A 27844-nucleotide genomic window follows, 5' to 3' on the forward strand; every position below is an offset into this window, starting at 1 on the left:
TGGGGTTTTTTGTCTGCATAGTGCAGGCAAAAAAAGTTGTGCCAGGAAAGGCAGTTCTTTTCCCCACCTCTCCCACTACCACTAGCTCTCACTTCCATTTTCGCCACAGCCTGCATCCGCCATTTTCTCCCACGTGATTTGCATCACCCACCATTCAGTGATGGTTTCCCTTGGAGGTTTCCTCTGCTTGCAGCTCATCTGCTTGCCATTTCGATGTGCAAAGTACATGAATAAAGTTAGTTTTGACTGCCGATTCGGAGCACATGTTGTTTTTCCCTTTTTTTGTTTGGGGGGAGGTGTCTTTGAAGCTATGACAGCATGATACAAGAATCTGCAACATGTTCATATTTCAAGTCGTAGCTTCGAAGACACTTCCCTCAAAACAAAACAGAGGAAAAACAACCCGTGCACTGATTTGGCAGTGAAAATGAAATTTATTCATGTACTTTTAAAATAGAAATGGTGGGCAGATGAGCTGCAAGCAGAGGAAGCCTCCAAGGGAAACCTTCACTGAATTGTGGGCGACACAGAGAATCACAAGCGGGAGAAAATGACGGGTGCGAACTACAGCAAAAATGAAAGTGGAAAGCTTATAAATTGGGCGGGAAAAATAAAACGCTTCCTTGTTCTGCACAGGAAAGGGAAATTGCCTAGACTCCATCTTGAGGAAAAAAGAGTGCTAGTTCAGTGTTTTCTAAAAAACCTGGATTGAGCAGAAATAAAACATCCTGAAGATGTCTTGGGGAAAAACATGAGCAAACATCCTCCACAAAATGCTTCTTTTAATGTCCTCAAGAAGTTTTATTTGCGCTGTGTAGAAATGGCCAGAGACAGCTACCATATTCCCTTCTGATTCTGCTGTAAGTCACTGTCTTTAAAGGGACCCAAATCTCAGTTAATAATACAGTCAGGATCTTTGTCAGGATTTGGCTGCTACTTCTCAGCTTTTAGTCTTTTTCTCAAAAGACCTACTTTCATGCCCACTATGAAACTACAGGTAGTTGGAATACTAACTGCTTTTTACTACCACAGAAATCTGGACAAATTTAACAAGTACAAACATTCCCTCTAATGTACTCTTTTAGGAGCTTATAACATTTGTATGTCGAGTTGAATGGGAATTCATAAATGCTGCACGGGCTGACACTGATACCTCATTTGTTTTTGATTAATGCTTTCCCAGCACTGATGGTTTTTGCAGGTCTATTTCAAATTTGAGCAAAGGCTCTGAAACTATGCATTTGCTTCTAGCAAGAAGAAAAAGACTATCTGAACAAGGTTTTGGCACACACCATTTCCCTGCCTTTAAAATAAACGCCCCCAGCACTGAAGAGAGAACTGGCATCCTAGAATTAGATATGGGGGTGGGAGGTAGGGAGAGAAAGCGGCCTGGAAATGGTCCTGTGGCACAGGTGGTGGCAGCTTTGCCTGCACCTGCCAGTGTTCTTTCCTCCAAATTCAAGAGGCTCCCATTAGCTTAATTCAAAGGATGGGTTCATCCTCTTAAAAACGAAATTTAAAATAAATAAAAAAGTTACATTGGCTTCAAAGTGCAGAACCCATGTAAACACTGAGTGACAGACAAAGCACGTCAGCACATATGCAATCACCAGTCAGCGACATTTGCACTGCCCCACAGCATTCCAGGCTCCAATGGAAGCAGTAGGTGGGCCACGAGAAGCAAAAAATTGTTGTTTACAGTTGGGAAACTGCCTAATGGAAGCACCATGAGCAAACAAATTAAGAGGTTTGGGTTTCCTTAACTGCAGTCCCAACCAGACATTTATTATATAGTAAACAAGCGTGTAACACCCCTAAAATTGTGCCTCTCTTTAAAGCAAAGACTGCTTTAGCATTCTACTTTTGTAGAGAGATAGAGACTTCCTGAATACAGTTCAATAGGGCCTACCTGTACTTTAATTAAGGGTGCTTGTTGTTAAAGCAATTTCATCGCATATAGAGGCTTAGAGGTGGGTACCATGGCTTAGACAAAGGCACCTATTAATCATGCCAATGGATGCCTTGTTGCCTGCCCTGCCAAACAGCTGATTGGGTAAAAATGGTATAGCACAGAAAGAATGCTAAAAAACAGTAAAAATGGTGCTTGGTGTAATTTAAAAGAGAAAACATTAATTATAGACAAAGCCACCACTTACCTTTTTGGGCCAAATTGCAGCTCCAAAATCAGGGAAAACTGTTGCACCTCCAGCTTCTACATCACTCATCTGAAAAAAACAAAACATCCATAAAAGAAAATAATTGATGATTCAGCATCACAGCCAACCAGATACTACACATTTCTAAACTGTTTTATTCTATACAAAGTTCAATCAGATTAAAGACTGTTGATTTGGGGGGGGGGTAAAATTCAGGAGGAAATGTACGCTTTTAGAAAATATTCTCACAGTATCCTGCATTTTTATTCATTCATATTTACATAATTCTGAATGTTAGACAGCAATCACTGGTTTAGTATTTGGTATAAAAATTAATATAGTACCAGTTTTCAACTGAAATGTTTTTACAGTACACCCCAGACAGAAAAAGCTACGTAGCCATTTAGTTACGTGTTTCCTTAGCAAACTGAAAGGTTATCTTGGCACTGCCTGACCAAATTTTAACTCTGTACATCTTTCAGTGAAGCACCTGGGTGTCTAGCATATGATAATAAAACTAATACTACTATTTCAGTACTAAATAATATTAGACCAGTGAACCACAAATTCTACTAACCACTCAAATCCTAAACACAAAGTTGTCTATGGCCGTTTCCGCACGGGCGAAATATGACGTTGTGGAAACGGGAAAAGAAACGTCAGAGCGAGAGCGTTCGCATGCATAGCGGCGGAGGTGCGCAGTTGCGCCGTCGCGAAAACGCTTAATCGGCGCGAAGACGGCGTATTCAAAAAACGCTTCGAAGCACTCTTTTTCCACATGTGACGCACCGACGCAGCAGTCGTGCGAACCGCCGCCATGGAGCCGTTCTCAACAATGGCGACTGCCAAAAGGCCAAGCTTGGTCACCGTCCTCCCCCCACACACGTTTGTCCCTGGTGATTTCCCTGCATGGTCAAACACCTTTCCCAGATCCATGTCGCCTGTGCAGATGGTGGCTGCCCATACACACTCCGGTCTCACAGGTAACATGAACTGGGACTGACAGTAGCTGGATGGGGGACGGGCAGAACATCAGGGCAGTCACGTTGGCCTGCGCGGCTCCGCGAGTGCGCAGGCGCAACGTGGCGAGACGCCGCTTCCGCAGCGCTTCCGTGCGAACCGTCACATTTCTGCGGGGCTCCTGACGCACGCAGCTCCGCCTGTCTGTGCGAACATTTTTTCGCGGATGCGTTGCTATTTACGACGTCATCGCGTCGCTCCTTTTGTCCGTGCGGAAACGGCCTATGTTATACTTTAATCACTGGCAGTTCCCCCCTAGCAATGCGTTTACAGAGATATCTCAAAGGGGATGCAGTTGCTACACTGGACTTCTAGACTTAGCAATGAGTTTTTAAGAGAAAAACCCCCAAATTCTTGCTTGAATTAAGTCCAGTTAAAACTATGACTATGGTCCACAGCAAAACAATAACAACTAAAGCATCCACCACCACCCTCCCCCCAAAAAAGAGTAAGGCCTAAGATGGCAATTGTATAAACATTTGAAAGCATCAAAAAGATTTAATCCCACTCAAGCTAATTTATCATTATTTTCCATTAGCCTCAATTATTGTCTCTGTAGACTGTAGAAAACCTTTGTGAATATTCTACTTGCAACATGAAGACGGTAGCCAATTATAAACAAACTAATGCTAAGTTGCTGCATTAATCTATTTGGTTGGGATGAACAAACAGCTTTGCTGATTCAGATTCCATGACCCTGCCCAAGATATTGTCAGGTTTTCTTGGTGCAGCCATTCTGACCTATGCACTTGCATGTAGACAGAATACAAAATGTTCCCAATACTATTCTTAGAAACCCATGCTTAATCAAATTTAATAGATGCTATACAAATGTATATTATCCTGAGATTGCTCACTAACCCTGCTGTGTGGATAAAGCATGGGCAGCCCAATCCAGCAGCAAGTGAAGATGATGTTACAGCATCATAGCCCCAGCACCTACAAAGGGGTTTCTGGTGGCGCAGAAAGGGTGAAAACAGAAGAAAAGTCTGGCCATCCGGAAACCCCATTGAAGTGTCAACAACACACTTTTTCATGTCATAACTCTGCCACCAGCATAAGGGGCCATTCTTGGGCTGAAAGTCCCTTGGAAGCTGACTGTGTCAGCTCTGCCTCTGGGACATCCCCAGACTGCCCCCATCCTGCTGGTGTGAGATTTTGCACTTGATGGACACTGTTGCAGCATGGACTTTTAGACTGGGCACTGAAGAGCTGCACAGTGCTTCACTGCCCACATATTCACCCAGCCCACTGGTGTTATTTGCCTTTTACATTGGTGAGGTGGGCACCCATGTCGGTATGACCCTGTGGCAAGGTCACAATATATTTGTCTCCCCCCCACCCCCCAGGATTAGGTTGTAAATAAAGTTAGACAACATACAGAGGTATTCATTAAATCAACATTTTCCTACAAAGTTTCAATGGTAATAGATGTACTACAGTTTACTGGGGGGGGGGGGGAAGGAGGACAAAAGCAAAAAATGAGAGCTTTCCTGGAAGACTCACAACATCAGTGCTATCAGGTGCGGTCTGATAAAGGTGAGAATTTCCTCATAACTCATATACCTCAACCTACACAAATAACAATGCTAGAATAACTTTTTAACCAACTCCCAACAACAAAAAATTCCACCTTGAAAATGATGTTCTTCTCACCAGTGCTTAATTTTCAGCTCATCTTGAAGCTTGCACAATTTTAACTGTTAACATTGTAGTAGCAGTTGTATTATTTCCCCCCCCATAGATACTGCAATTGCATCTGATGCTGAGAGTACCAGGAAATCCCACATTCAGGATTTGCTACCAGCAGTAAATCCCTAAAACCCATGCAATTGGTTATATTTATGCTGCCAGTGTTGACAAAAAGTCTCACTCAGCACATATAAGATTGGTCATACTTACATAGCTTAAAAAAGTGGCCACTCGATTCCCAGTCCCTAAACGCTTGAAAGCATCAGGCTCATCTTTCTATAAAAAGAAAGTAAACTGCAACCTTCAAGCACACAGACAAGGACACAGAGGTACTTACATAGTTAAGAAACGTTGCTAGCCTATTTCCTTCCGTTTTGAGTGTGCTGTCAAAGGGCCGCTGAAACAAATAACAACTTTAACCCAACTTCCAAAGTGGAACATATATCTAGCACTGGAATGTGCCACCCAATCCTTATGCATGTATACTTGGAATCAAGGCCCAGCAAGTTCAATGGGAAGGCCCAGCAAGTTCAATGGGACTTACTGCCGAGTAAGTGTGCACAGGACTGCAGCCTTAAAGTCTCAAGATAAATGCCTTGATACAAAACGTGTTAACATAGCATACAATGCCAATCAAGCCAGGTTTATTCAAACACATGCAATATGTACCCTGGGGAGCTGTTTTTCAGCCGCTGAAAGAGTATGTATAATCAATTCATGGCAGAATGGTATTTCTATATAGGCAAATATTTTATGCAGAAAATAATTGAATTGCAGAGGGACGGAGGCAGCGCGAACTGGGGCACAGCCTGCCCATGGACCCCCTGCCCCGATCTGCCCCCACCCTCAGGAAGGGGGGGTCTGGGGTGATTTTCTGCCCCCACGTGATGCCAATGGCATGCACCCGGGGCACGGAGCCCCCTCCCCATTGCAGCCTCACCCCTGATTCCTTGCCTATATCACAAGTGACTGAACAGCATTAACTGACTTTATTGTATTTGAAAAACCAACTCTAAGAAGAAATAAAAGGTGCCTTATCTCAATTGCTACATGGGAATGTCTCCGGAGGGAGAACATAGATTTGCTTGAGTTGTGGATATGATGAACAGACAAATGTCCTGATAGCAGCAAATTCATCACAGACTCTAAGAATAACAGTTATATGGAATTTCTCCCAAAGAGACTTACCTGTTATTTAAGAAATAAAAGGTCACAAGATTTTCTAACCAGAAAAAGATGTCTTATTCTCTGATAAGAAATTATGATTCTGGTTGAGGACAATGCTGCCTTTCTAGATTAATGAGAATTTGTCATGACAAAAAGCCATAAGCCTCCTTTATTATTGCATCAGGCCACATAAGAGCTCAGCAGGAGAATTTTAACTATCTTCCCTCACAAAACACTACAGCTTGTGCTCAAAGGAGGGGAGGGGGAGAGAAGATAAAGAGGAAAGAGATAGCCACCCTGGGTCCCTTTCAGAGGAAAAATGTGGGATAAAAATAATTTAATAAATGAATCCTCATATATAAAATCTCATTCAGAAGATGCTAAGAATAAGATGTATTGCTACTAGATGGAGCTAAGAGGGGATGAAAGCAAAAAATTTAAAATGAAATTCTCAGGCCTTGACTATAACAGAGGGTGCAAGGAGACTGAAGAAAAGAATAGCTGCAATGCATAGTATTGCTAGGGCAGAGAGCAATTTTTAAGCTGGGGGCAATTAAAAGGCGTACTAAGAGTAATCACTGTATGTAATTGGGTACTGTTGCAATAATTATTGTGCATTACTCCAGATCAAATTTATTTTAAAAATGTGATTCTTTGTGGGGAGAGAAATAAGGAGGATATATATTTATGTTCCTTCAGTTAATATTGCCTGCTTCAGGAGTTGTTTTGGCTTCCATTTTGGTTGGCTGTTCTCAATAGTAGAAATGGAGGCTGAGATATTTTTGACTGCTGATTCAAAATGTAGCTGCACAATAGCACTAGAGCACCTGTGCAATTAAAAAAAAATAGGAAGGATTGTTCTTCTATATCACAGATGACTCACAATCAGGAATAGTATGTCTTCAGCAGTAGTGTGTGGTATAAATGCAAATGAAGAGACAAGGGAAAAAATACCCCAAAATGACAAGGGTGGGTAGGGAATGATTTCACTTAAAACATTTCCAAGACACAAAGTTTGACCACTGGAAAAATCTGTTTACAGTATTTCAACAGTTTACAGTATTTCAAATTTTAATCTGTGCAGCATACAGAGCCTGGAGGACCCATCCAAACCTATAATAAATCCAACTTGTTGACTTCCCTTAATCTTGGCAGTTAACTATCAGCTGGATTCCAAGTGCAACTCTTCCCCAGAACAAGAGGGTGGATCTTCTTGCTTGTTTTGAATCCTGACTATGTTAATCTTGAATACAACAGAGGCTTTAAATGCATGCTGACTTATTTCAAAATACAGCTGCTCAATTTGGAGGATACTCTCCTCAGACTTTTCCTTATAAAGTACAATCTTGCTCCATAAAGGAGTACAGGAAAAGAAGAGCTGAAAGTATTGTCTGAACAAGGCCAACACAGCTACAGCAACAAAAATAAGAAAAAAGTGGTGCTAAATGTAGACAAGTTCAGAAATGTTAAACACAAATGAGGATTTGCTTCAACTGATTTTTTGAAATATGTTTTTCCAGTACTTGGTAAGATTCCAGCTCATTTTGAGTGAGCTACTATGATCATTAAACCAAATAAATGTTGTCTGAAAAGGACAGAATGCATGCAAAAACTTGGACCGTTACAACTGCTGTCAAAAGGAAGAATGCTGCAAGATTATCCTAGAAAACTAAAATATGGAAAAGAGAACATTTTAAATGTGTGTCAGAAATGTGATCATCATTAAGGGACTTTTTATCAGTTATGGTGGACTTGTAACACAGCTAAAAAAGTCTGGATACAAATACCTTCAGTAATCCAGAAGATTTTAAAGATATACAATAGAAACCAAAGGCTTTTCTTTTAGGTCTTTTGGACAGACAGCTTGAAAAAAATGGACCTCTGTTTTTATATATGACATCAGCAGCAAGAATATTAGCAATAATAAGAATTAATTTTACAATTGTAACTAGAAAGCAAGTAGTAAACTTTGTGCTGATATTTGGTGCAGACGAAATCGGGAATGTTCACTTTCCCATAACTGTGCTTTTTGTGTTTCCCTTCTTTGATCTTTGCATGTTCTTAAAGTGTTAATAATAAAAGTCCAATTCCAAAAAAACAGTAAACTGTAAGACACCATGAGGACAATCCGAAACACCCTTCTAAATCCACTGAAGTCAGTGGTCTTATAAAAGTGTAACTCTGTTCGGAATTGCATTGTTAGCTGCATGTCTGTGTTGAAGAAATCTCTGGAACTTGCTAGAGGTACACTTGTGTTTCACTACGTGCATCTTTAGCATACTTGGATGTGTCTTTTAGTTATGAACTCTTATTACATAGATGCAAGTTTTTAGATATGGTGGTTAAGGTCCTCATCTCAAGCACTGTTTCTTGTGCCCCCATGTGTAAAAGGTAGGCACCAGTTCTGAATGGGGCATTCTCAGTGACTGTACCTCATCTATGGAATGTCTCCAACTCTAAAGCTGACCTGGCACCTAAAATTACTGACCTACTTTTTTTTTACACTCTGCTTCTATGCTACTTTACCATATTATAGATAATGTAGATTGGTTTTGCTAGTGATAATTATTTCAGTTGGTCTGTGTAATTTTTTTACTATTTGTTTTATTTTATGTAGTTTATTTTATGTAGTTATGTATTTTCGGCCAATTTGGGAAAGGGCACTGAATATAAAGCTACATCTTAGGTTTGCTGCACAAAAGGCTGGAATACCACAACCAAAACCACAGGAACCAAGTCTTCTGTGTAAAATATGGAGCCACCTAGATAATTTAAATCTTGGAGATGTGAAGAGGTCCTACTTCAGCCAAAAGTTATTGTTCAGTAAAGACCTTCAATAATGTTTGGATCTTGTTGAGGCTCAAACCACACATTACAAGGGACAAAAGATTGCCACCAAGTCATTCCTGACAAGATGATACCACTACCCTCCGAATGTCCCTATGTTCACTGCATTTCAACTGCTCCCACTTGTTGAGGATGGGAAATCTGAGTGCCATGATGCCATTACATATAACTTCTACTACTGGAAGGGCACAGGAGAGATGCATTGATGGCAGCCACACTGTTCTGATAACTTTAGAAGGACTGCAAGTTCTGAGAGAAACAACACTCCCATTGCCACTGATATTTTTTAACAGTGAAAATTTGTCACTCATTGTCAGAATAGTCAGACCATTCCAAATAACTGGAAGAATGACAACATGAGGGAAATACTTCAGGGAAAAAAAAAAACTCCTCTGAGATGCCATGGAATGCTACAGCTATTGCTAATAAGTCTGGTCTTTCAAAGCACACACATTCAGTGGCATTATATTTCAGTGGCAATTTCTTAAATACCTCTGATCATTGGCATAGTGTTAATAACTGACTGTAACTCATAAAATGGTCACCATTCACCTACAGAAATGCAAAAAGATAGATACTGAGGCACTTACCCTTGAAAAATCAAAGTGAGGCTCATATTGTCCTCCCATGCCATAATTAGCAACCTAGAGGGGTTGAGAAAATGAGAATGTTTTCAATTTAAAAAATGGAAGTAGAAGATTTGTTCTGCAGATGTCAGCAACTTCATTAATAACTAGGTATTAACAGTCCCTGAACTGAAATGAACCCATCAAATTAAAAACCAGTCTGGAAGGTGCTTGGTGTTTAAACTCTCTTCAGATTTAGGCAACAGATCTATTTGAAAGGCATGGTGAGGAGGTGGAATGACATTAAAATTCTACACAAAATACTGAGGAACTTCTTTCAAGGTAAATCCCAATTTATGAATACAAAAATTAGTTTTGTGTGATGGCATTTCATGAAGCAGTTGCAATGATGCGTGTTCAACCAATGACATATGTTCAAAGCGGAAAGCCTTCCTCAAACAGAAGATCCCCTTAAGTTACTGTGACAGACAGGGGGATGTTCTGCCCCGAAGGGAAAATCAGCTACTCAGATGAGCCTATCCAAACACTTTCAAGAAGGGGGATGAGATGCTGGAGGGAGCACAGGGGAAGAGGACTTGAGATCTGCTTCAGGAAGAGAGCAGTGACAGCTTAGATCTGGTTCACGAAAAAAGGCAGTCAGAGTGAAGGGTAGCTCTGCCTAGTAGTGTGGCAGAGTGGTTTAGTTCCATCCAATAGTCCCTCTAATTGTTCCCTAGTGCTGCCCGAAATTTCCCAGACATTGTGCAGAACTAAGCTGCCTATAAGATTTCTTCCAGCTGGACATCCTCTTATCTACGTGGCACCTTGCACGGCTTACAGGGAAAATAAGTTCTATCTTTGGGAAAGAAGAAAGTGTTTGATTGTTAGGCCTATCTCTGGTGATGAGCGAGATTCAAAACAGACAGAAGTATTTCATAGCTAAATTGTGCAACTCTCCGCCCCAGGACGTAGTAATAGCTGTCAGCCTGGAAGGCTGTAAGACAGTGGCGTTCCTGCCTAGGGACAGGGGGTACCCTATGTCCCCGGGCGCCCCCATTTGGTCACGTGGGGGGGCGCCAACATTTCAGGGTCGTTTGTGTGTTTTTAAATTTTTTAAGTGTTTTTTCACGTTCTGGCCTGCAGGGGGTGCATTTTTAAGGCTAGTGGCACCCAAATTTCAGGGGACCATCCAGAGACTGTCCTGATGATGCCACCCAAATTTGGTGATGTTTGGTTCAGGGGAAGCAAAGTTATGGACCCCCAAATGGGGTGCCGCCATCCCCATTGTTTTCAATGGAAGCTAACAGGAGATGGTGGCTACCCATTTGAGGGACCATAACTTTGGTTCCCCTGAACATAACTTCACCAAACTTGGGTGGCATCATAAGAATAGTTAACAGATGATACCCTGAAAATTTGGTGTCACTAGCTTTAAAAATACACCCCTTCCAGGCACCCCAAGAAATTTGCCCAAGATTCTTTGTTTTGCAGTGACTTTCCTCCATTGTAGCCTAATGGGGAATTTCTGAGTGTGTAGGCAGGCTGCACATTTCTGAAGATAGAGACACCAGACTTTCAGGGGGGCCATAGGAGGGCCTCCTGGTAATAGCATCCAGGTTTGGAGACCTTTGCTTCTGGGGAATTCCAATTTTTATGGGCCCCCAAGGAAGCAGCTTATTTTGTTTCCTGGCTCCTGCACATGAAAGCCTGTGGGCTGAGTTCTCTCAGAACTCTCTCAACTGTCCCCCCCCCCCCCACCCAGAAGCAAACTCACCAAGATTGGATGCTATTACTCAAGGCCTCTTGGAGCCACCTTGAAAGTCTGGCGCCTCTATCTTCAAAAATCTGCAGCCTGCCTCAGAAATTTCTCATTAGCTACAATGGAGCAAAGTCACTGCAAAACAAAGAATCTTGGGCAAATTTCTTGGGGTGCCTGGAAGGGGTGTATTTTTAAAGCTAGTGACAAACCAAAGCTGAACCAAACATCGCCAAACTCGGGTGGTATCATCAGGGCAGTCTCTGGATGATGCCCTAAAATCATGGTGCCGCTAGCTTTAAAAATGCGCTCCCTGCAGGCTGAAAAAACACCAAAAATACCTCCCAAAACCCAAATACTTTGCATTCACATTTGTTAATTTTTGGGCAGGACATAATCGGACAATTTTTGTCTGAATGTTAAATTTGCTTGTAGTCCAGCCGAGATCTGCCTGGCCCCGTTTCATCTGAATCTCCAACCCTCAAAAGTGATGCTGTTTCAGGGTGGGGGAGAATCCACCCCCAAACAGCATCACTTTCCATTTTGTTTTAACCGGGGACCCCAGATTCTCCCTTTAAGGTAGATTTAAAAGAAGAATCTGAGCTCCCTAGTTTAAACACCAATGCAAGTGGATTCCACTGGAGGTGTTTTGTAAGAGATGATGTGACATTTGTTTGGTAAATGTTTTGCTGCGGGTGATTTGTGAGAGATTTACATGCTTAATACCCACTTGCACTGGCTTGGAGTTGTTTCTCAGGCTAACAACCTACCTCATAGGGTTGTTGTGATTAGGAAATTAGGAAAAGAGTTGGTGGGTAGAGAGCCATGTATGTTTTGATGGGAGTGGGAGGTGATTTGTGAGCTGATACAAAAAAATCATTGTTTGGTCATGGTGGGGGCGGGTGGCTGCCCATACACCGGGCCGGGGGGGGGCGGGGCGCCAAACTCAGGTTTTGTCCCCGGGCGCCAGTTTGCCTAGGTACGCCCCTGCTGTAAGAGGGGAGTGGATTTGTTCATGGAGGATAGGGCTATCCTTGCCTACTAGTCAAAATGGATAGTAATCATGATGCACACATATTCTCTCCAGTATCAGAGGAGCATGCCCGTTACATAAGGGGCTGTGGAACACAGAAGGGTAATGCTGCTGCAGTAATCTTGCTTGCGGGCTTCCTAAAAGCACCTGGTTGGCCACTGCGTGAACAGACTGCTGGAAATGAAGGGCCTTGGTTTGATCCAGCATGGCTTTTCTTATGGAAATGAACTCTCATTTCCCCAGGCACCTGCTTTCAGCAAATCGGTCCAACTGTCACAGCAAATCGGTCCAACTGAAGACTTGATGAATCATGAAGCTTCCAATTTGTGCTCCGTGTGTAAAGGAAAGAATAAGGAAATGTGCAAGCACAGCAAAGAAGTCATGTTCATGCCCATCAAAGTTTCGTTGCAATATCGTTGCTGCCCAAAAATCCTATCTATTAATATATCTTTGACATCCTTATATTTTATATATTCAATGAGTTTCCCAAAATTCTGTTCCAGAGACTGACAGATGTAGTAAGGCAGCACTCATGGTTTTCCATACCATGTTTTCCACTCAACCATGCTAGTAGAAAACTGAAACCAGAAACAGATTCAACAAGATGGACCACAGATATGGAATCACCCAGATCGTACTGCTAGCAATGTGATTCTGCACTGACCTGCAGTAATTCGGCTGTTTTTGTTGTTAACCCTGTGATCTGTTCCATTCGATTATTCACCTTGGCAACAACAGGATCATCACTTTCCTCCAGCCATGAACTTGCAGAAAAGACAATTTTTATCAAGGAATGAGAAAACATTTCCAATAACTGTGTTAATTGAGAACATTTTGGTGTCAAAAGTTTCCTTATGCCATTTCTGTGTCCTTTTGCTGGTAATGGAGATGGGAGAGGGCCAATACATTGTTCCTGTGAGTTTTAAATTTTTCTAATCATCCAGTTCTGAATGTTGCTTATGTCAAGCAAACATTTTTATTGCAAAAACAAAAACACAGACTTTGCAAATAAATTTTTTACTCTGAGCTTTAACAAGACTTTTGGAGATTACCCACAAAACTGTCTTTATTCCTAGACATCTTACCTTTTAGACACCCTGTAGCTGGCCACAGTTAGTACACCAGTTTTGGGATCACGTACTGTAGCTCTTGCCAGCTGTAGCAGAAGAAATATCAAGATTTATTACCTGCAGTATTGCTGAAAATACGTTACAAAAGCAAGGTGTCACATCCTGACCTCCATTTGCAAACATATACTACATTCAATGATGCCATTGTATAAGAAATTTATTCTGCACACAGTGACAAAGGGTATTCCGTTGTAGTGGCAGACATAATTAATGTCATATAAAATGAGGTTACATGCAAAGGTCTACATAAATCATATCACCTAACCAGATTAAAAAAAAACACGTTTCCTATAATGACAGATTTGGAATAATGTACAGGCACACACTGTGAATTAGTACACGATGCCTGTCAACACATACTATTCCTGTGCCTGTTCTCCATGCTGACTACTTCTAGTGTGAACAAGATGTTAAACAAGATAAGCATAGGTAATACAGTGACCATAGCAAACCCACTGTACTGGCAGCTCAGATGCCGCAGCAGCCACTCCCTGAATTCATCCTAAAGATCTAGCATAGATAAAATTCTGAAGATTAAAATTCAGAATATGTTTATACTGAAAATATGCTAATAGAAAGCATTTATACACATTTGTTACAGAAAGATGTTGCAACATTAGTCCGGGGAGGGGGTGGGATCTGTTTTATTGAAACAAATTCCATCCTACAAGAATGCATTTGAGTTTCATTCAATGTTTCAGGCCAAACTCAAACTGTGCATTCTTTCTCAGGTTCCCAAGCAGCATGCAAAGGAATGTAAATGTGCACATTCCCATCTCTTCCTGCTTAAACATAACATTTTGCACAAAACTAAGCATAGACAGGCACAACGGTCAGAGGAGGCAAATTTATTTGCCCAAGTAGGGGGAAAAACCCTTGAAAGCTGACATCAGGTAGAAGAACTATGGAAACTGTAGTCATGGACTTTTAAAACACAAATACAGATTGGAGACTAACTGCTGGGTTCAGTTATGAAATGCAGTTCGCACAAACTGCATTGTCTCAGTTTCTTGTCCAGTATACAATGTATTTTCCTTGCAAAGCTGCTGCAAGCATGAATTGATCATACCATATCTACACTGCCTATATCTTCTATGTCTTCTATATCTACACTGCCACATCCTTACAGTGATCTGTCAGTTTCTGATTGTGTAGGGCTCCTTGAAAACTTCTCTCAATGCATACGCAAATAGAAATGCTTACAAGAGTTGCAAGATATGTATAGCTTGATTTGGGTCAGAAAGTTTCATTAACTTAGGAACATGAGGGAAAAGGCTCCCTGGTGTTTCCAACACACACTCTAGTTTACTGGTAAAACAACAGTTAGAATGTAGAATCACTAACTGTGAATAACATCTGGCAGACTCTGGGTCCTCTGGTTGCTAAGCCAGAGGGAAGAAGAATGCATGGAGGGAATGGTAGCCAGATTGAGACTTGCTAGCATGCCATTTTGTGGGAAAGTGTTTGCTGGCCAGAGAATTCCCACATATGTTTATCTAAACGACAATAAAATCCAGCTCATCATTCTCCCTGTTTTCCCCCCTGATGTCTAGATACTACTTTTCTCCCTTTTACCTCCTAATCCTCTTATTAATTTCCGTGTCTCATCATGCAGCTTTTGGCACAAGGAGGGTCCAGAATTCTGCCTCATCTGCTATTCCGTTGCAGGCGCTTATTCTACAAATCACAGCTGGAAAATTACTCTTTGGAAATCTTTCATTATACAATGAAATATTGCTTGCAGTGATATAATTTAGCATTTGGAACTTCTCATTATGCCTGCAATTGTCTCATTCTTGCCATGTGGGGTTTTTTTTCTGTGGGCTTCTGTTGCCCTAAATGAAAAAGAAATTAAAATGCACTAGGATATTAAAGGTAACTGTAGTCCCCCATGCAAGTACCAGGTCATTATTGACCCATGGGGTGACCGCATCATGACTTTACTAGACAAACTATGTTTTACAGGGTGGTTTGCCATTTACTTCTTCAGCGATCTATACTTCACCCCCAGCAAGCTGGGTACTGATCTTACTGACTTCAGAAGGATGGAAGGTTGAGTCGACCTTGAGCCAGCTACCTGAAACTGACTTATTTTTGATTGAATGCTATTGCGTCAACCGTCTCAGCCTACAGTCTATTGCATTTGAAATTGCAGTAATGAAAGATAGCACATAGTGGCTGGAAAGTAAAATTCTTTCCCAATCCAATCACTTATTTCTTTGACAGAGGAGACATATTTTACAGATCTGATGCAATTAACATTCATGCAAAATATTTTATTATGAATTTTCCTCTTAGCTCACTTATATTTAGTAGAAGTATCTTATAAACAAAAGTTTCCTTGAATTTAAGGTTTTTCTTGCCTAGGGCTATATATCACCATTGCTTCAAAGTATAATTTTAATAGAACCGAGAGGAGATGACCTTGCATAATTCTTTTGATTGCTGTACATCAAACTCTGAAGGAACTGTGCCCAAAATACAGATATTATCTTTACAGCTGCTGTACCCTTTTCAATACTACTTGTCTCTAAAAAGGCATCACTTAGCAAACACAAATGTTCCTTCATTTAAAACTACATGACTTCATCCCAGGTTAAAACTCCAACCTTTGGCCGGGGGTGGGTGGGTGGGTGTAGATGTAATACTCCCTACACACACTTAACTGTATATTCACAGTGCTCATTTTGAACAATGTGGACTAACAACATGCATGCTGCTGCTTTCTATATATTGTCCAAAGCAGTCTGAAAACCAAGCACAGTTTTTTTAGTATGAGGTAATTGTAAAGCATCAGAAAAATATCTGAATTAATACGGCCATGAGGCAAACAAATATTTCAGCCAAGAAACTGACAAAGAACTATGACTTCATAAATACCCTGAACGAGATTAATGGTCTTGAAAAGGTTTCCTTTTCATTTCCAACATTTTTTCATTATTCATTCAGTGCTAAATGCAGAAGAATTCTACCTGAAGTACCATATTTCTTTGCATGCCAGCTCCACGAACCCTGCAGTTTACATCATTACATTTTCAGTATGAGATGCAACTAAAGAACATAACCCAGATACACTACAGGTCAGTTAACATGAGGCCAAAGAGACTAATGAGCAATTTGAATGTGTGTGAATTCAGGTTCTGATACAAAATCAATGGTCTTTAAAAACTGCATGCAAGTGAGCTCAGCAGGCAAAGTAAATAAGCACTGTAGATGTAATAAAGTTTTCTTGTAGGAATGACTGGGGAGCAAGGAAAAGGTCAAAATGAAAAAAAAGTTCATTACAACGTAGTCCCATTAAAAGATTTTTGTTTTCACTAGGCTATTTAAATTATAATGAATAAAACATTCAAGTATTCACCACTGGCCTAAAACCTGGCACTGCTTTATGTAGTTTTAAGAAGGAAATTTGAGAATGGCACGCCTAGTAGAGATGCTGTTTGCTAATATCTATGATTACTTGGAAGTCAGGGTTCCTGCAGTCATTAATAAGCATATATAGGATTGCTGCAGAAAGCTGAACAAATGTATCTAGGGCCCTTTCTGCACCACAACGGTGCGGGGGTGCGTCAGCGTTAACGATACCAACGCACCCCCCCAGGATGAACGGTCCCGAGAGGGCAGCAGGCGGCGGCACAGCCTTCGCACAGGCTGCACCGTCCCTGCAAGCTTACTCCAGCTCATTGCAGAGGCCAGGGGAAACGCCCCCACAAGCTGGAGCAACAGCTCTGGAGTCGCAGGCCAGGGGGGCATGTCCCCTGGCCTCTGCGACGAGCCGGAAGCCAGGAGACGAGGTAAGCTTGCAGGGATGGTGCGGGGGACATGGTGCCTTCCAGCCTCTGCTGTTCGCACAGCAGCAGTTTGAAGCCGCTGTTTCCGGAAAACCTCACTTGGGAGCGAGGTTGGGAAACAGCGGCTTCGTGCCGCTGGGGGGGAGCGAGGGCGGCGCTGCTGCAATGCAGCAGCGCTCCCCATGCAAACAGCTCCCTAGGGACGGCATTTTTGCCGTCCCTAGGGCGCTGTTTTTGGCCCATGCGGAAAGGGCCTAGGATTGTACCTGGAACTGTAGTCCCTCATTGCAGATGACTGACTGTGGCTGACACAAAAAGGAGGGTTGAATTTTAGAGGAAGAAAAAGGAGTTTGCATCCTGTATGAGCAGTCTCCTGGTAAATGATTTTGACAATGGCTCTGGGACAGCTGAGCCCTGGTATAGCCTGGACTTCCTAAGATGCGTTTTGAAATTGGGCTCACTACCACATAAACCTGTTTTAAACACTACTTCCAACTGTAAAGTTTTTGCATGGTCTATCCTAACAGCTGCGAGGAAAACGTGTTCCCCCCTGACCCTGCATGGTCTATCCTCAAGCATTGTCACAATCAGAGCTAGCTTGGTTAGCTCTTGCATGCTTAAGCAGCAGATTCACAACTTTCATAAATTAACATGTTACACTAACACAGCATTTTATCTTTTGAAAAATTGAAAACACTCACTTTTGGTTTTGCCACCTCCTTAATCTTCTCTATTTCTTCATCAGATAAGACATCATAATATCTGACAATGTGTGGACTGTCCCATTCATCTTCTTCTTTAAAAGGTGCTACAATCAGGTTGGGGTTTTTGTTTCCATTGTGGTACCTACAGAACAGTCTCTTCTGTCTTTGAGGGGTCTGAGAACAAATCCAGGTAAACCAGGAGCAGATTTAAAATGCTGAATATAAGGCTACACTTAAAGGCAGCAATAGGAGGCATACCTTTTCAGAGAATACCCTCCCCCCACACCTATGGCATACCCCACTACAAGGTATGAAATTGCCTTTCCTAACTTTCATAAACTGTTCTGTTTCAACAAGGATTTGCTGGCTGAGCTTTAGGTTTTTGTTTTTTTAACTGTGCCTGCAATTTTTAAGGAAATTGCCAAAGGTTTTGTTTTCAGTTTTCTTCTTAGTGAGTTGTAGTACTGCTTCAGATAATGATGTTGATCATATATTCAGATATTTGTTGAAAGTTACTTCAAGTACACTTAGAACAGGGTTCTGCAACCTGCGGCTCTCCAGATGTTCATGGACTACAATTCCCATCAGCCCCTGCCAGCATGGCCAATTGGTTGCAGATCCCTGACTTAGAAGAAGGATACATGTGTTTAAAAACAAATCATTTCTGACAAAAATGGTTCTGCTGAACAGAACTTTGCGGGGACAAAGTTCAGCCACATGTGTACTTCTTCATTAGGCCTCATATCAACTACTTCCAGTAACACAGAATTGACTGTCAGAATGTACTTCCAAAATAAGTAGTTGAAATCTTTACCCATCTTTCTTTCTCTCCCTCACCATTTTCACACCTTCTCCTCTGCAGAGGGCCTCATAGGTCTCACGTTCTGGCAGGTAGTCCTGAGGCCTTTCATAGATTCCACCTTGTGTGGTTGCTTCTGTTTTGTCTGATGTCTCATTTAACACCTGGTTCTCCTTTTCTTTTTCCAGCAGCATCTCAAAGTACCGCATGTTACTGCCTGCTCTTTCATGACTGGGAGCTTGGTAGGAGAGAAGGATAAAAGGAAGACGTCTAGTTACAATATCCAAGGAATCTCATCAGAAGGAGCCTCCAATTTTACAAAAGTACCCCAGTTACTTTGCACAAGTAAGAATTTCTTCCATGCTTCTCAAACAAGACTGAAGTAAATTAAGGTCACTATCTGAGAACGCGCTAAGGTTAAGAAAAGGGAAAAAGATTTCAATCTGCCTGAAACGGTAGTCCCTTTAACAATATAGTCCCTGCTTCACTTATACAAAGTGCCTTTTTGCCTTAAAAGAAATACCATTTAGAGAGGTAAAGAAGTGCTTTTTGTTACATGCTAGCCAAAAAACACTCCAACCAAGGAATGGAATAAATAGTTTTACCCTTTCAGAAATAATTTTGTCAATTATATACAAGGTAAAGGGAAGTGAGAAGATTAAGAACATTCTAAAGGCCATTTTTACTAAAAGTTTCAGAGCTTACAAATTTTTAAAACGTATATATCTCCAACAGTTCTTTAAACAGACCTTAGCAAATCCACCGCAAAATTTACAATTACAAATAGGTTCCTGCAGTACAAGTGGAACTATTTTACATCTTCAGGGTTGACGTAATCGATTCTTGACACGAATGGAAAGATTTATTTTTCCACAATAAGATAAAATGAATTCTAATGTAAGAAATGAACTGTAGTGATTGCTGCCAAAATTTAAATTTAAAAAGTGCTCCAAATTACTCAGTATAATGAAAAGTGTGCCAAGTAATTTAGTGAAGATTAGTCGGCACATGAACATTTAATTCCACAGAAGAATCCTACTATAGCAGAAAATTATAATTGCGGGTTAAGGCAGGGTCTTTTAAATCACAGCCCCATCATTTTTTTTAAGATTCTCTTTTTTACAGCTTATCTGGGCAGCTTTTCTTTACAGAAATGTTTATAGCAGTGGTGGAAGACAGGTGAATTAAGAATTATTACTTGTGTCTTTCAGGAACAAAAAGTCTTTAAAATTAAGTTAAGGGTGAAACGTGCATAGCATTGGATAGGACTGATACATAGCACTTTTCCTTCTTCAATGGAAATTACTCACCTTTAGAATATAAAAAACTCACAAGATATGGGGAAAGGATGGCTGGCTGGGGATGTGAGAAGCTCACACAAACACATCTATCTGATCCATTTTTTTTCACGTCAGAATGGCACACATAGTTTCCCCTTCTCCATTTTACTCCCAGGACAATCCTATGAGGTAGCTGAAAGAAGGCACATCTGGCCTCCTAGAAATTCAACATGCTGCATATACATGTCACCAAGTATATGCAGGCAGGGTGCCACTGCCCACTGCATGTGAGAAGACTTACCCAAGGAGTCACATTACTCACATATGTTCATCTAACATGTGAGATTCTAACACAGAAAAACTGATCCCATGTTGCTGTGTGCATATACCGGTATAAATTGTGTCTTAATTTTTTTTTACAAGTTGATCTTTTTTGTGTGAAGTTCATCAAGTCTTGGCTCAGACCTCCCAGCTTTCTTCACAAGTATAAAGCTATACTGACTGCATCAGCTTAGACATCTTTTTTTTAAATTAGCAAGCATGTAAGCCATTAACCTAAACTAAGGGCACAATTACTTGAACAAGGAGCAAGCAGGGAGTTCTACATGGGTCAACTATTCAGAGAGAAGGATGTTACAGGGAATGAGAGAGCTGTTTGTTCATCTCATATAACATTCCAGCCTCCTCCTTTTTTTAAGCCTTAAATGTCACTTTTATTCTTAACACACTTGACTTGCATTGAGCAGAAAAGGAGAACCTGATAGAAATACTGGAGACACACACAGACCTCACGTACTCTCTAACATCTGGTTGTATTCCCAGCATGTATATTTGGACCTAGGTGAGAGAAGTACATCTAAAAAGGCCCTACTGAGTTCTATTGAAATCCTCCACACTACTTTGGTGCTCCAAATTGATCATGTCTAAATATTTGTTGTACTATGCAAGGCTGAATGTTGTGCTTGTTCAGCTTCTCTGTAAAAACAGTTTTGTCTGAGATGAAGCAAACTTTCCCAAGTACAAGCTTCTTACCCAGGGCAACCAGACGCCTGGTAAGCTCCATAGCTCGCAGTATATCACCAAGCTGAAATACTGCATAGCTGAGGTAGTCTAGAATCTCCACTTTAGTGATTGTGGCCTCTTCAGCGTTGTCCTGCTGTTTCAATGCTTGCTGCATCCACAATACTGTGTGGTAATAATCTCCATCATTATAAGCTGTTTTCCCCATGCCAAAGCAATCATCCACCGTGAGGAAGGATCTGTATTTTGTTCCTAAATTTAGAAATGTTAATACAAGAATGAATTAAAATCAAGCATTTCTACTTTGAAACATTACGTGAACTTCCCAAGGACCAAAGTCACTGTTGTGCCCCCACAGAGGCTTTTGTTATTTCTCCATTAAGCTTCAGTTTCCACATAGTTAGCAGGGGTTTAGTTCATTGTAAAGTCTTCTAAGGGAGGGAATTTTAGTTAGCACCTGTCCCTTTAAGACATTTCCCAAGGGGCAGTCTTCCTTCTTTACCCAGTAATCCCCTGTTTTAGCTCTAGCCAGTCAATCAGAGTGAGGTGCCAAGGTTAGCTGGAGACTGTAATATTCGTAACATGTATAGTGGTCCATAGTAGTCTATGGTGATATACAGAGCACAAGTTAAGGTTGACAGCAATTAGAACCAGACAAAGACTGAAAGAACAAAAGGGAAGCAAGACACAGTGGACTTTCTTGAAAGCAACCAAGAGAAGATACAGTCTACAGCTTCAAATCTGCTAAAGACAAGCAAGTCTTGATTTAGAGTAGACAGACGCAAGGGAGGAGTTAGGGTCTTAATTCTCCTAAGTAAGAAACCTATTGTTTGAACTGTTGAACCTGGCTTGTGTCTCCCCCACTCTGTCCTAGCCAAGTACAAGGCACCAAAAACAGATTCACCTGGGGGGCAGAACAGTCACTTATAGTTATTGTGTTCATATATGATATACTATCATCTCTCATCTTTTCAACTGAAGGATATTGTGTGTGAAAATGCAGGTAAGCAAAACAGGAGAGGAAAAGAAAAGGATTCCTGAATGCACGAGGAGCCAACAAAATGTGCAGGAAAATTGTAGGGTTATAAAAATTATTCCCTGCCTCCTCTTCCCACACTCTTAAACCTGGCTGTAACAAGAGCTGTACATGTTTACTGCCCTCATGCTACCTCAGAATTTTAGAGGTAGCCTACAGTATGCAGGCACAAGGTTTCATGGAACAGAACTGAAAATTCTGCTGAAACACAGCAAGCAGCCTAACACAGAGAGAGTGCGGTCACAGAATGGCTTTCATCTGGCATGCATTCTCCCAGTCCCAGCTCTCCAACCCAGATCCTTGTGACTGCCAGGCATAATGTCTTTCACAATTAAAATGAAGGAAAGCAAGTAAAAGCATACATTTCCCAGCGCAATTCAGAGTCAAGAAGAGAGCAATATGGGAGAGGAAGAAATTGTTAAGAATTGGCTTTATATGGAATGTGTATGAACACATAAAGCAAAGTGTTAAAAGAAAAGCAATTATCCCTTCCTGTAACAGTGCTCATAGCATTAGTTTACAAGGCAAAGTTTAAGAGAAATGCATGCAAAATGGAAAAAACATGAAAATCCTCCAAGCCTCTTCAGCACAAACCACAGTTTTCTGTAACATCAGAACAAATGACAGTCTCTGCTTGCTTTCTCAACCAGGATTGCACCAGCTTCCAGCTGCAGTTATAATCTTGTTTTGGAGAGCTAAACAGGAAATAACCAAATATGGGACTACACAAAAAAATGAAGAAAGCAAACAATTAACGGGCTCTAGTGCGCAAACCTATGGCTCACTTTCGACATACCAATATATCAATGGTTTTGCATGTTAATTGTTCCAGTGACAATCTTCTATTGAGTTTCATGGTAGAACAAAGACTAAAATCAAAGTCCATCCTTGAAAGCAGGTTTTTGAATTCCAAAATCAGTGAGAGAGAATAAACATAGTATGTGGTAGTTAGGCAGCATGCTCTAGTCTAATCGTTCTCTGTGGATCATGGAGAGCCATGTTCACAATTACCCTCAACCATTATAGCCATTCCTGGAATAAGGCCTGCACCTTAGGGAGGCTCACTGCTTGCTCATTTCTTGGGGGGTGGCTGTTTCAAGATGGGAACTAACTACCCCACTGCACAAGGGCCTAGCCCACTTTTCTGAAACATGGGATGTTTACTGTGGAACGGGGCTCAGAAGAACCACCTGTGGCTCTCAAGCCTCAGAACGAGAATCACTGTTCCAGTCTGCGCATGGGAAAGAAGCAAAGGCCGAGGCTTTCTGACCACTTCCAATCGCCTCATATGTAACAGTATTGGATGTATTGTTTGAACAGGTCTCCTCTCTTAACCTATACAATCTCATAGCATGCTATGGCTAGGTACATGCACCAGAAAAAAATTGGGATTTTGTTAAGATCCCATTTTAGTGAGGGCACAATGATCAATATTATAAATTAATCCGGACTTTCAATACCAGTTCAGTTCAATTTTTGAATTTTTTTCATGAAATTGTGAAATTATTTGGGTCCAATATTCCCTATAAGGAATTTTTTGAGAGTCTGGAGTGGCTGTTTTGCAAGCAAATGACCCCAAAATTGTACCTTTTAGCCATCTTCCATTGTTTCCAATGGAGGGGAAACTCTATGCTTTCTCTAGGGCAAATAGCTAAATACTTAACAGCAAGACTATTGGCCAAAAGCCTCCAAACACAAATGGAACCAATAAGCCAAACCAAATTAGTGTTACAGATAATCCCAGCAGAACTACTGACCAATGTGGCAAATGTAACACATCCAGTGTCAAACCAGAGAGTCCATCAAACCAACTGTAGAAAGGGAAGGAATACTAATGTCCAGCCCAACAGAACCATTGTCAGATCACAGAAGTCAGGAAGAAACCATAGCCAACATCACAGCGCAAGACCATTTGATCAATTTCAAACCAGAGAATTCTACCAGACTTAACATGGCAGGTCCCCCCCTTAATGTATGATCCCATGTGCCTGCTTCCCTCCCCTACCCCCACTCCTTTATGTTGCCTGGAAAACCTACCAAAAGAAAAAAAATCACAATTCTTGGACATTAAAGGTACACTTATAGAAGTTGGTCTCCAGACATTTTTATTAGCCTGTACAGACTGAGAGACCAGAATTAAAAGTTAAATGACTTAAAGTAACACACATTTATGCTCAGCACAAAGTCTGAGTTACTTATCTTGTTTCAAAAAACCTCTGATAAACACATGCAAATCTCAGCTATCACTCAAGTGTTAACAGCTTGCCAAATTCTTGTTCTCTCTGAAATGTATGTGACCTCAAATTGCACTCTAGATCAACAACACTGAGTGAGCATGCCAGTTTGAAGTAAAATAACTTTTTGGAGTGAGTTAGATCAGTAAGTAGAATTTTCCTTAAAGATTTAGAAAGTATTTCAAACAAAAACACACAAATACATCAAAACAAACTACAGCAAGAGCATTATACATCTCCAGCTCACTTCTGTGGCTTCACTGTAATAATATATGCATCTGAATCAAGCTTATTGAAATCTGGTAAAGATTAAAAAGTTTTCATTGCTAACCACAGCCCTGAGAATGAAAAAAGAAACTGGTATTATACCATTGGAAACATGGCGAAATTGAAAGGAAGCAGACTGTAGAAAAGCAATATTAGTTTTGTGGCTCACACAACTGTCACTGGTAGTAATGGGGAAAACAAAACAGAATCAAAATTATTAGGAAAGCCAGTAAAGTAGTTATCACCTGGAAATTCTCCTTTTGAAATTGTTTCAGGGTCCAGCTTGTATGTGTCCTGCAAACGCATTAATGCCTTGGCAGCTCCCATCTCATCTTCTTCAGTGGGGAAGAACTGACGCTGAATTGTGAGGTTTGTAATAAAACCTTTATATGAACAAGACGGAAACACTTAACACTGTGTCTCAGAGTCATATAATCGACACCACAACAATCTACAATTGGGAACATGTGCTTTGCTTGATAGTATATCCACTGTTGGATTCAAAGAGCTGAACTCTAAACTTACCGTAAACGTTTCTCAGCGGGTACTCTAAATTATAAAAATGATATTTAGCTGGAAAATTAAAAACAAACAACTAAATGTGCCAGAGCCATCATGGGTGAAAATAAACTGTGTGCCTGGAAGCAAGTAAAAGTAAATTTAGGTAATGGACAGAAACATTTGTCAGTACCATAGGCTGGACTCATACACAGGAACTGGGTCGTCTTGAAGGGGCTTCAAGCAAGATGGATTCCATGACCAGCATGCTTATACATAGGATGGGGGCATGGACTTTATTAATCAGTTCTGTTCTTTAATGTGTATTTGGAAGGGAGGGGTGCAAAACATAGCAGCAGTGCAAGGATGCACTCTCATTTAAGATCATGTTCCTCTGATGACACCTCAAGTAAAAACAAATGGAGATTTCATCCTGTATGATTCACAGTGATCATATCAAGGTTCAGCAATGAGCTTACTGGCAACAGACACTACTCTAGATGTAATGCCATATTTGTTATCATCTATTTAGTTCTACAGCACCACTTATGTATATGGAATTCTACAAAGCAATAAATATTTCCTTTAATTTCAGGAAAATTGCCATTTTCATTTGGAAAACCATTCCAACATATGCTACAGTTCCTGGACAAAAAGAAAATACACCTCAAAGTCTCTAAACTCTTAACCGAAGGGAAATGCGGTCTAGTTCTGAGAAAAAGCACTTCCCCTAAAGCATTATGAAACCAAGGTCTTCTCATCTAAAGCGGTTTCAAAATAGAGGTTTATCATATGAAATATTTACTGAAGAACAAGTGAATGATATATTATACATAGAGCTTCTCTCATGCTGTGACTCGCAACTCTTAGTTCTGTAGATTAAAACCTTCTGCAGATCACTTCTAGCTAGCAGAATTTGATTGCCATGTACATTAATTCATTAAGATCACAGATTAAAAGAATCAAACACAGTCTGTACACAAAATGAAATCTCAGTGGTGAAATTTTATGTACTACAATGGCTGCATATACAATCCAGTACTGGACATCAGGGGAGACAACAAGGGGGACCCTGCCCTTGCCCAAAACCCATGCTTGGGGTCAAAGTAGATTATTCACACACAGTAAGAAAACAAGACAGAATCAAGCAATCCTCACTTTTACTTGCTTGTAGGACCTCTGGCATGTTTAATTCAAGATTTTTTAAAAATATTTTAAATAAAGATTACCAGCTTTTTGAAGATCTCTCACTTAAGAGGAGGGAAAGGAGCTGCCCCAGTTGGCAGCACAGAATAATTACTTGTTTAAACACTGAAGTTATTGCTTATCTATGAAGCTGAGTGCCCTATAACAAATCCAAACTGGAACCTATCTCAAGGACCTCAGCTGAGAACACAGCATAAGTCTGGGTGAAACAACCACATGCTACAAAGGTGTTTATGAACCCACTCCCCCAGGAAAAGCAATTTCAGAAGACTGTATTTACCCTGTCCTTGCCCACATAACCTATATCAACTTTATTCACCAACAGCATTTAAATGCATGTTTAAAAATGTGAAATGCTGCAAGAGAAAAAATAACTTAAAGGCTGTGACAGGTATGAAGAGGATTAAGCACACACACCCAAAACACTTCTCATTCATACCTCCCAAATTGTTTCAGAAAAAAAAACAAAAATACCAGGGCTCTAATATGTATGCCTTCCTGTAACAAGATAGCCCCAAATTCCTTAACATCTATTCCAGTCTCTCTTTATCAGGGTCATTTGAGGTGAGTAGCAGTGAAACTTGAAGAACCAAACTGAAGCATCAGCACCATAAAGGGCAATAAAATGGCATTTCCACCTCCATGAATAACTCATAGTGCTAACCAAGGTAATCATTGCATTACACTTATGCATCTTGACTCCAGCTGGCTTTTCTTTGTTAGCATCTCTCCCACTTTCTCACCTGGATGCAAGGAATGGTGGGTCTCATTTGTATCTGACAAAATGTGCTTTGACTTACGAAAGCTTATATCTTGGAAAATGTTGGTCTTTAAAGTACTGCTAGACTTGAATTTTATCAAGGTGCTCACCCTTGGTTGAATCCTGGAGAACAAGATTCTCTAGCTCCAGCCATTCTGTGTTTAGACGTTTCACCAGTTTATAGGCATTGACTGGGTGTGCAAGATAACCCTCTGGATCTGAACTGGATTTGACAGTTAGAGATTCCATCTTCTCCGCCCAACTGGAAAATAAAGAAATGCAGAAAAATGGTTGGATTTGACTTTTAGCTGCCACACACAAATTGAACAGTTGGTAAACACTATATTTGTCCAAAGCCCCTCAATTATCCTCACCAAGTTTAACAGGAATGCACTCACCATTTTCCTTTCTGTCTTGCCTATAGCTATTACTATCTTGTCACATTTCATATTTCCTAGGTATACCTCTAAACCTACAGAGTGAAAATTTATGGTTTACCCAGCCTCTACTTTATTATCTCTCTGAGAATAAATATATTAAGACAGTGGAATATCAACACACTTTTGCTGGACTTTTGCGTGTGTGTTTGTATACAAAGTGCCATCAAGTAACAGCAGATGTATGATGACCAATAAGGTTTTCTAGGCTGAACATTCGAAGGGGGTTTGCCATCACCTGCCTTGCATAATGACCCAGGATTTCCTTGGTGGTTTCCCACACAATTATTAAAAAGGGCTGATGCCACCTGTAATAAAATGAAGTTTGTATGATTTAATATGATTAATTGTAAATTGCCTTGAGTGTCTGGAAGCCACAATGGCAGTTTAAGATATATTCCAAATAAATAAACAAATACATTCAGTTCTAGTGGCATTATCACTG

At 40.7% G+C, this 27844-nt stretch overlaps 1 protein-coding gene across 5 annotated transcripts in view; it reads right to left on the reverse strand.

The window, feature by feature from the left end:
* P4HA2 (prolyl 4-hydroxylase subunit alpha 2) overlaps positions 1-27844 on the reverse strand; it is an 85327-nt gene that overhangs the window by 39735 nt on the left and 17748 nt on the right. For 4 of the 5 annotated variants that reach the window (XM_048488353.1, XM_048488349.1, XM_048488351.1 and 1 more), the window contains 10 exons: positions 27073-27224; positions 24744-24881; positions 20974-21213; positions 18700-18899; positions 17860-18036; positions 13323-13393; positions 12902-13001; positions 9473-9526; positions 5079-5144; positions 2157-2225 (listed from right to left, as the gene is read on the reverse strand). In XM_048488353.1, coding sequence (XP_048344310.1) covers positions 2157-2225; positions 5079-5144; positions 9473-9526; positions 12902-13001; positions 13323-13393; positions 17860-18036; positions 18700-18899; positions 20974-21213; positions 24744-24881; positions 27073-27224 — 1267 coding nt within the window. Of the gene's footprint in view, positions 1-2156; positions 2226-5078; positions 5145-5205; positions 5266-9472; positions 9527-12901; positions 13002-13322; positions 13394-17859; positions 18037-18699; positions 18900-20973; positions 21214-24743; positions 24882-27072; positions 27225-27844 lie in introns of all 5 variants that reach the window. The other variant, XM_048488352.1, reaches the window with a different exon arrangement.

Source organism: Sphaerodactylus townsendi, linkage group LG03, assembly GCF_021028975.2.
Source record: "Sphaerodactylus townsendi isolate TG3544 linkage group LG03, MPM_Stown_v2.3, whole genome shotgun sequence".
In the NCBI taxonomy this organism is placed as follows: Eukaryota; Metazoa; Chordata; class Lepidosauria; order Squamata; family Sphaerodactylidae; genus Sphaerodactylus; species Sphaerodactylus townsendi.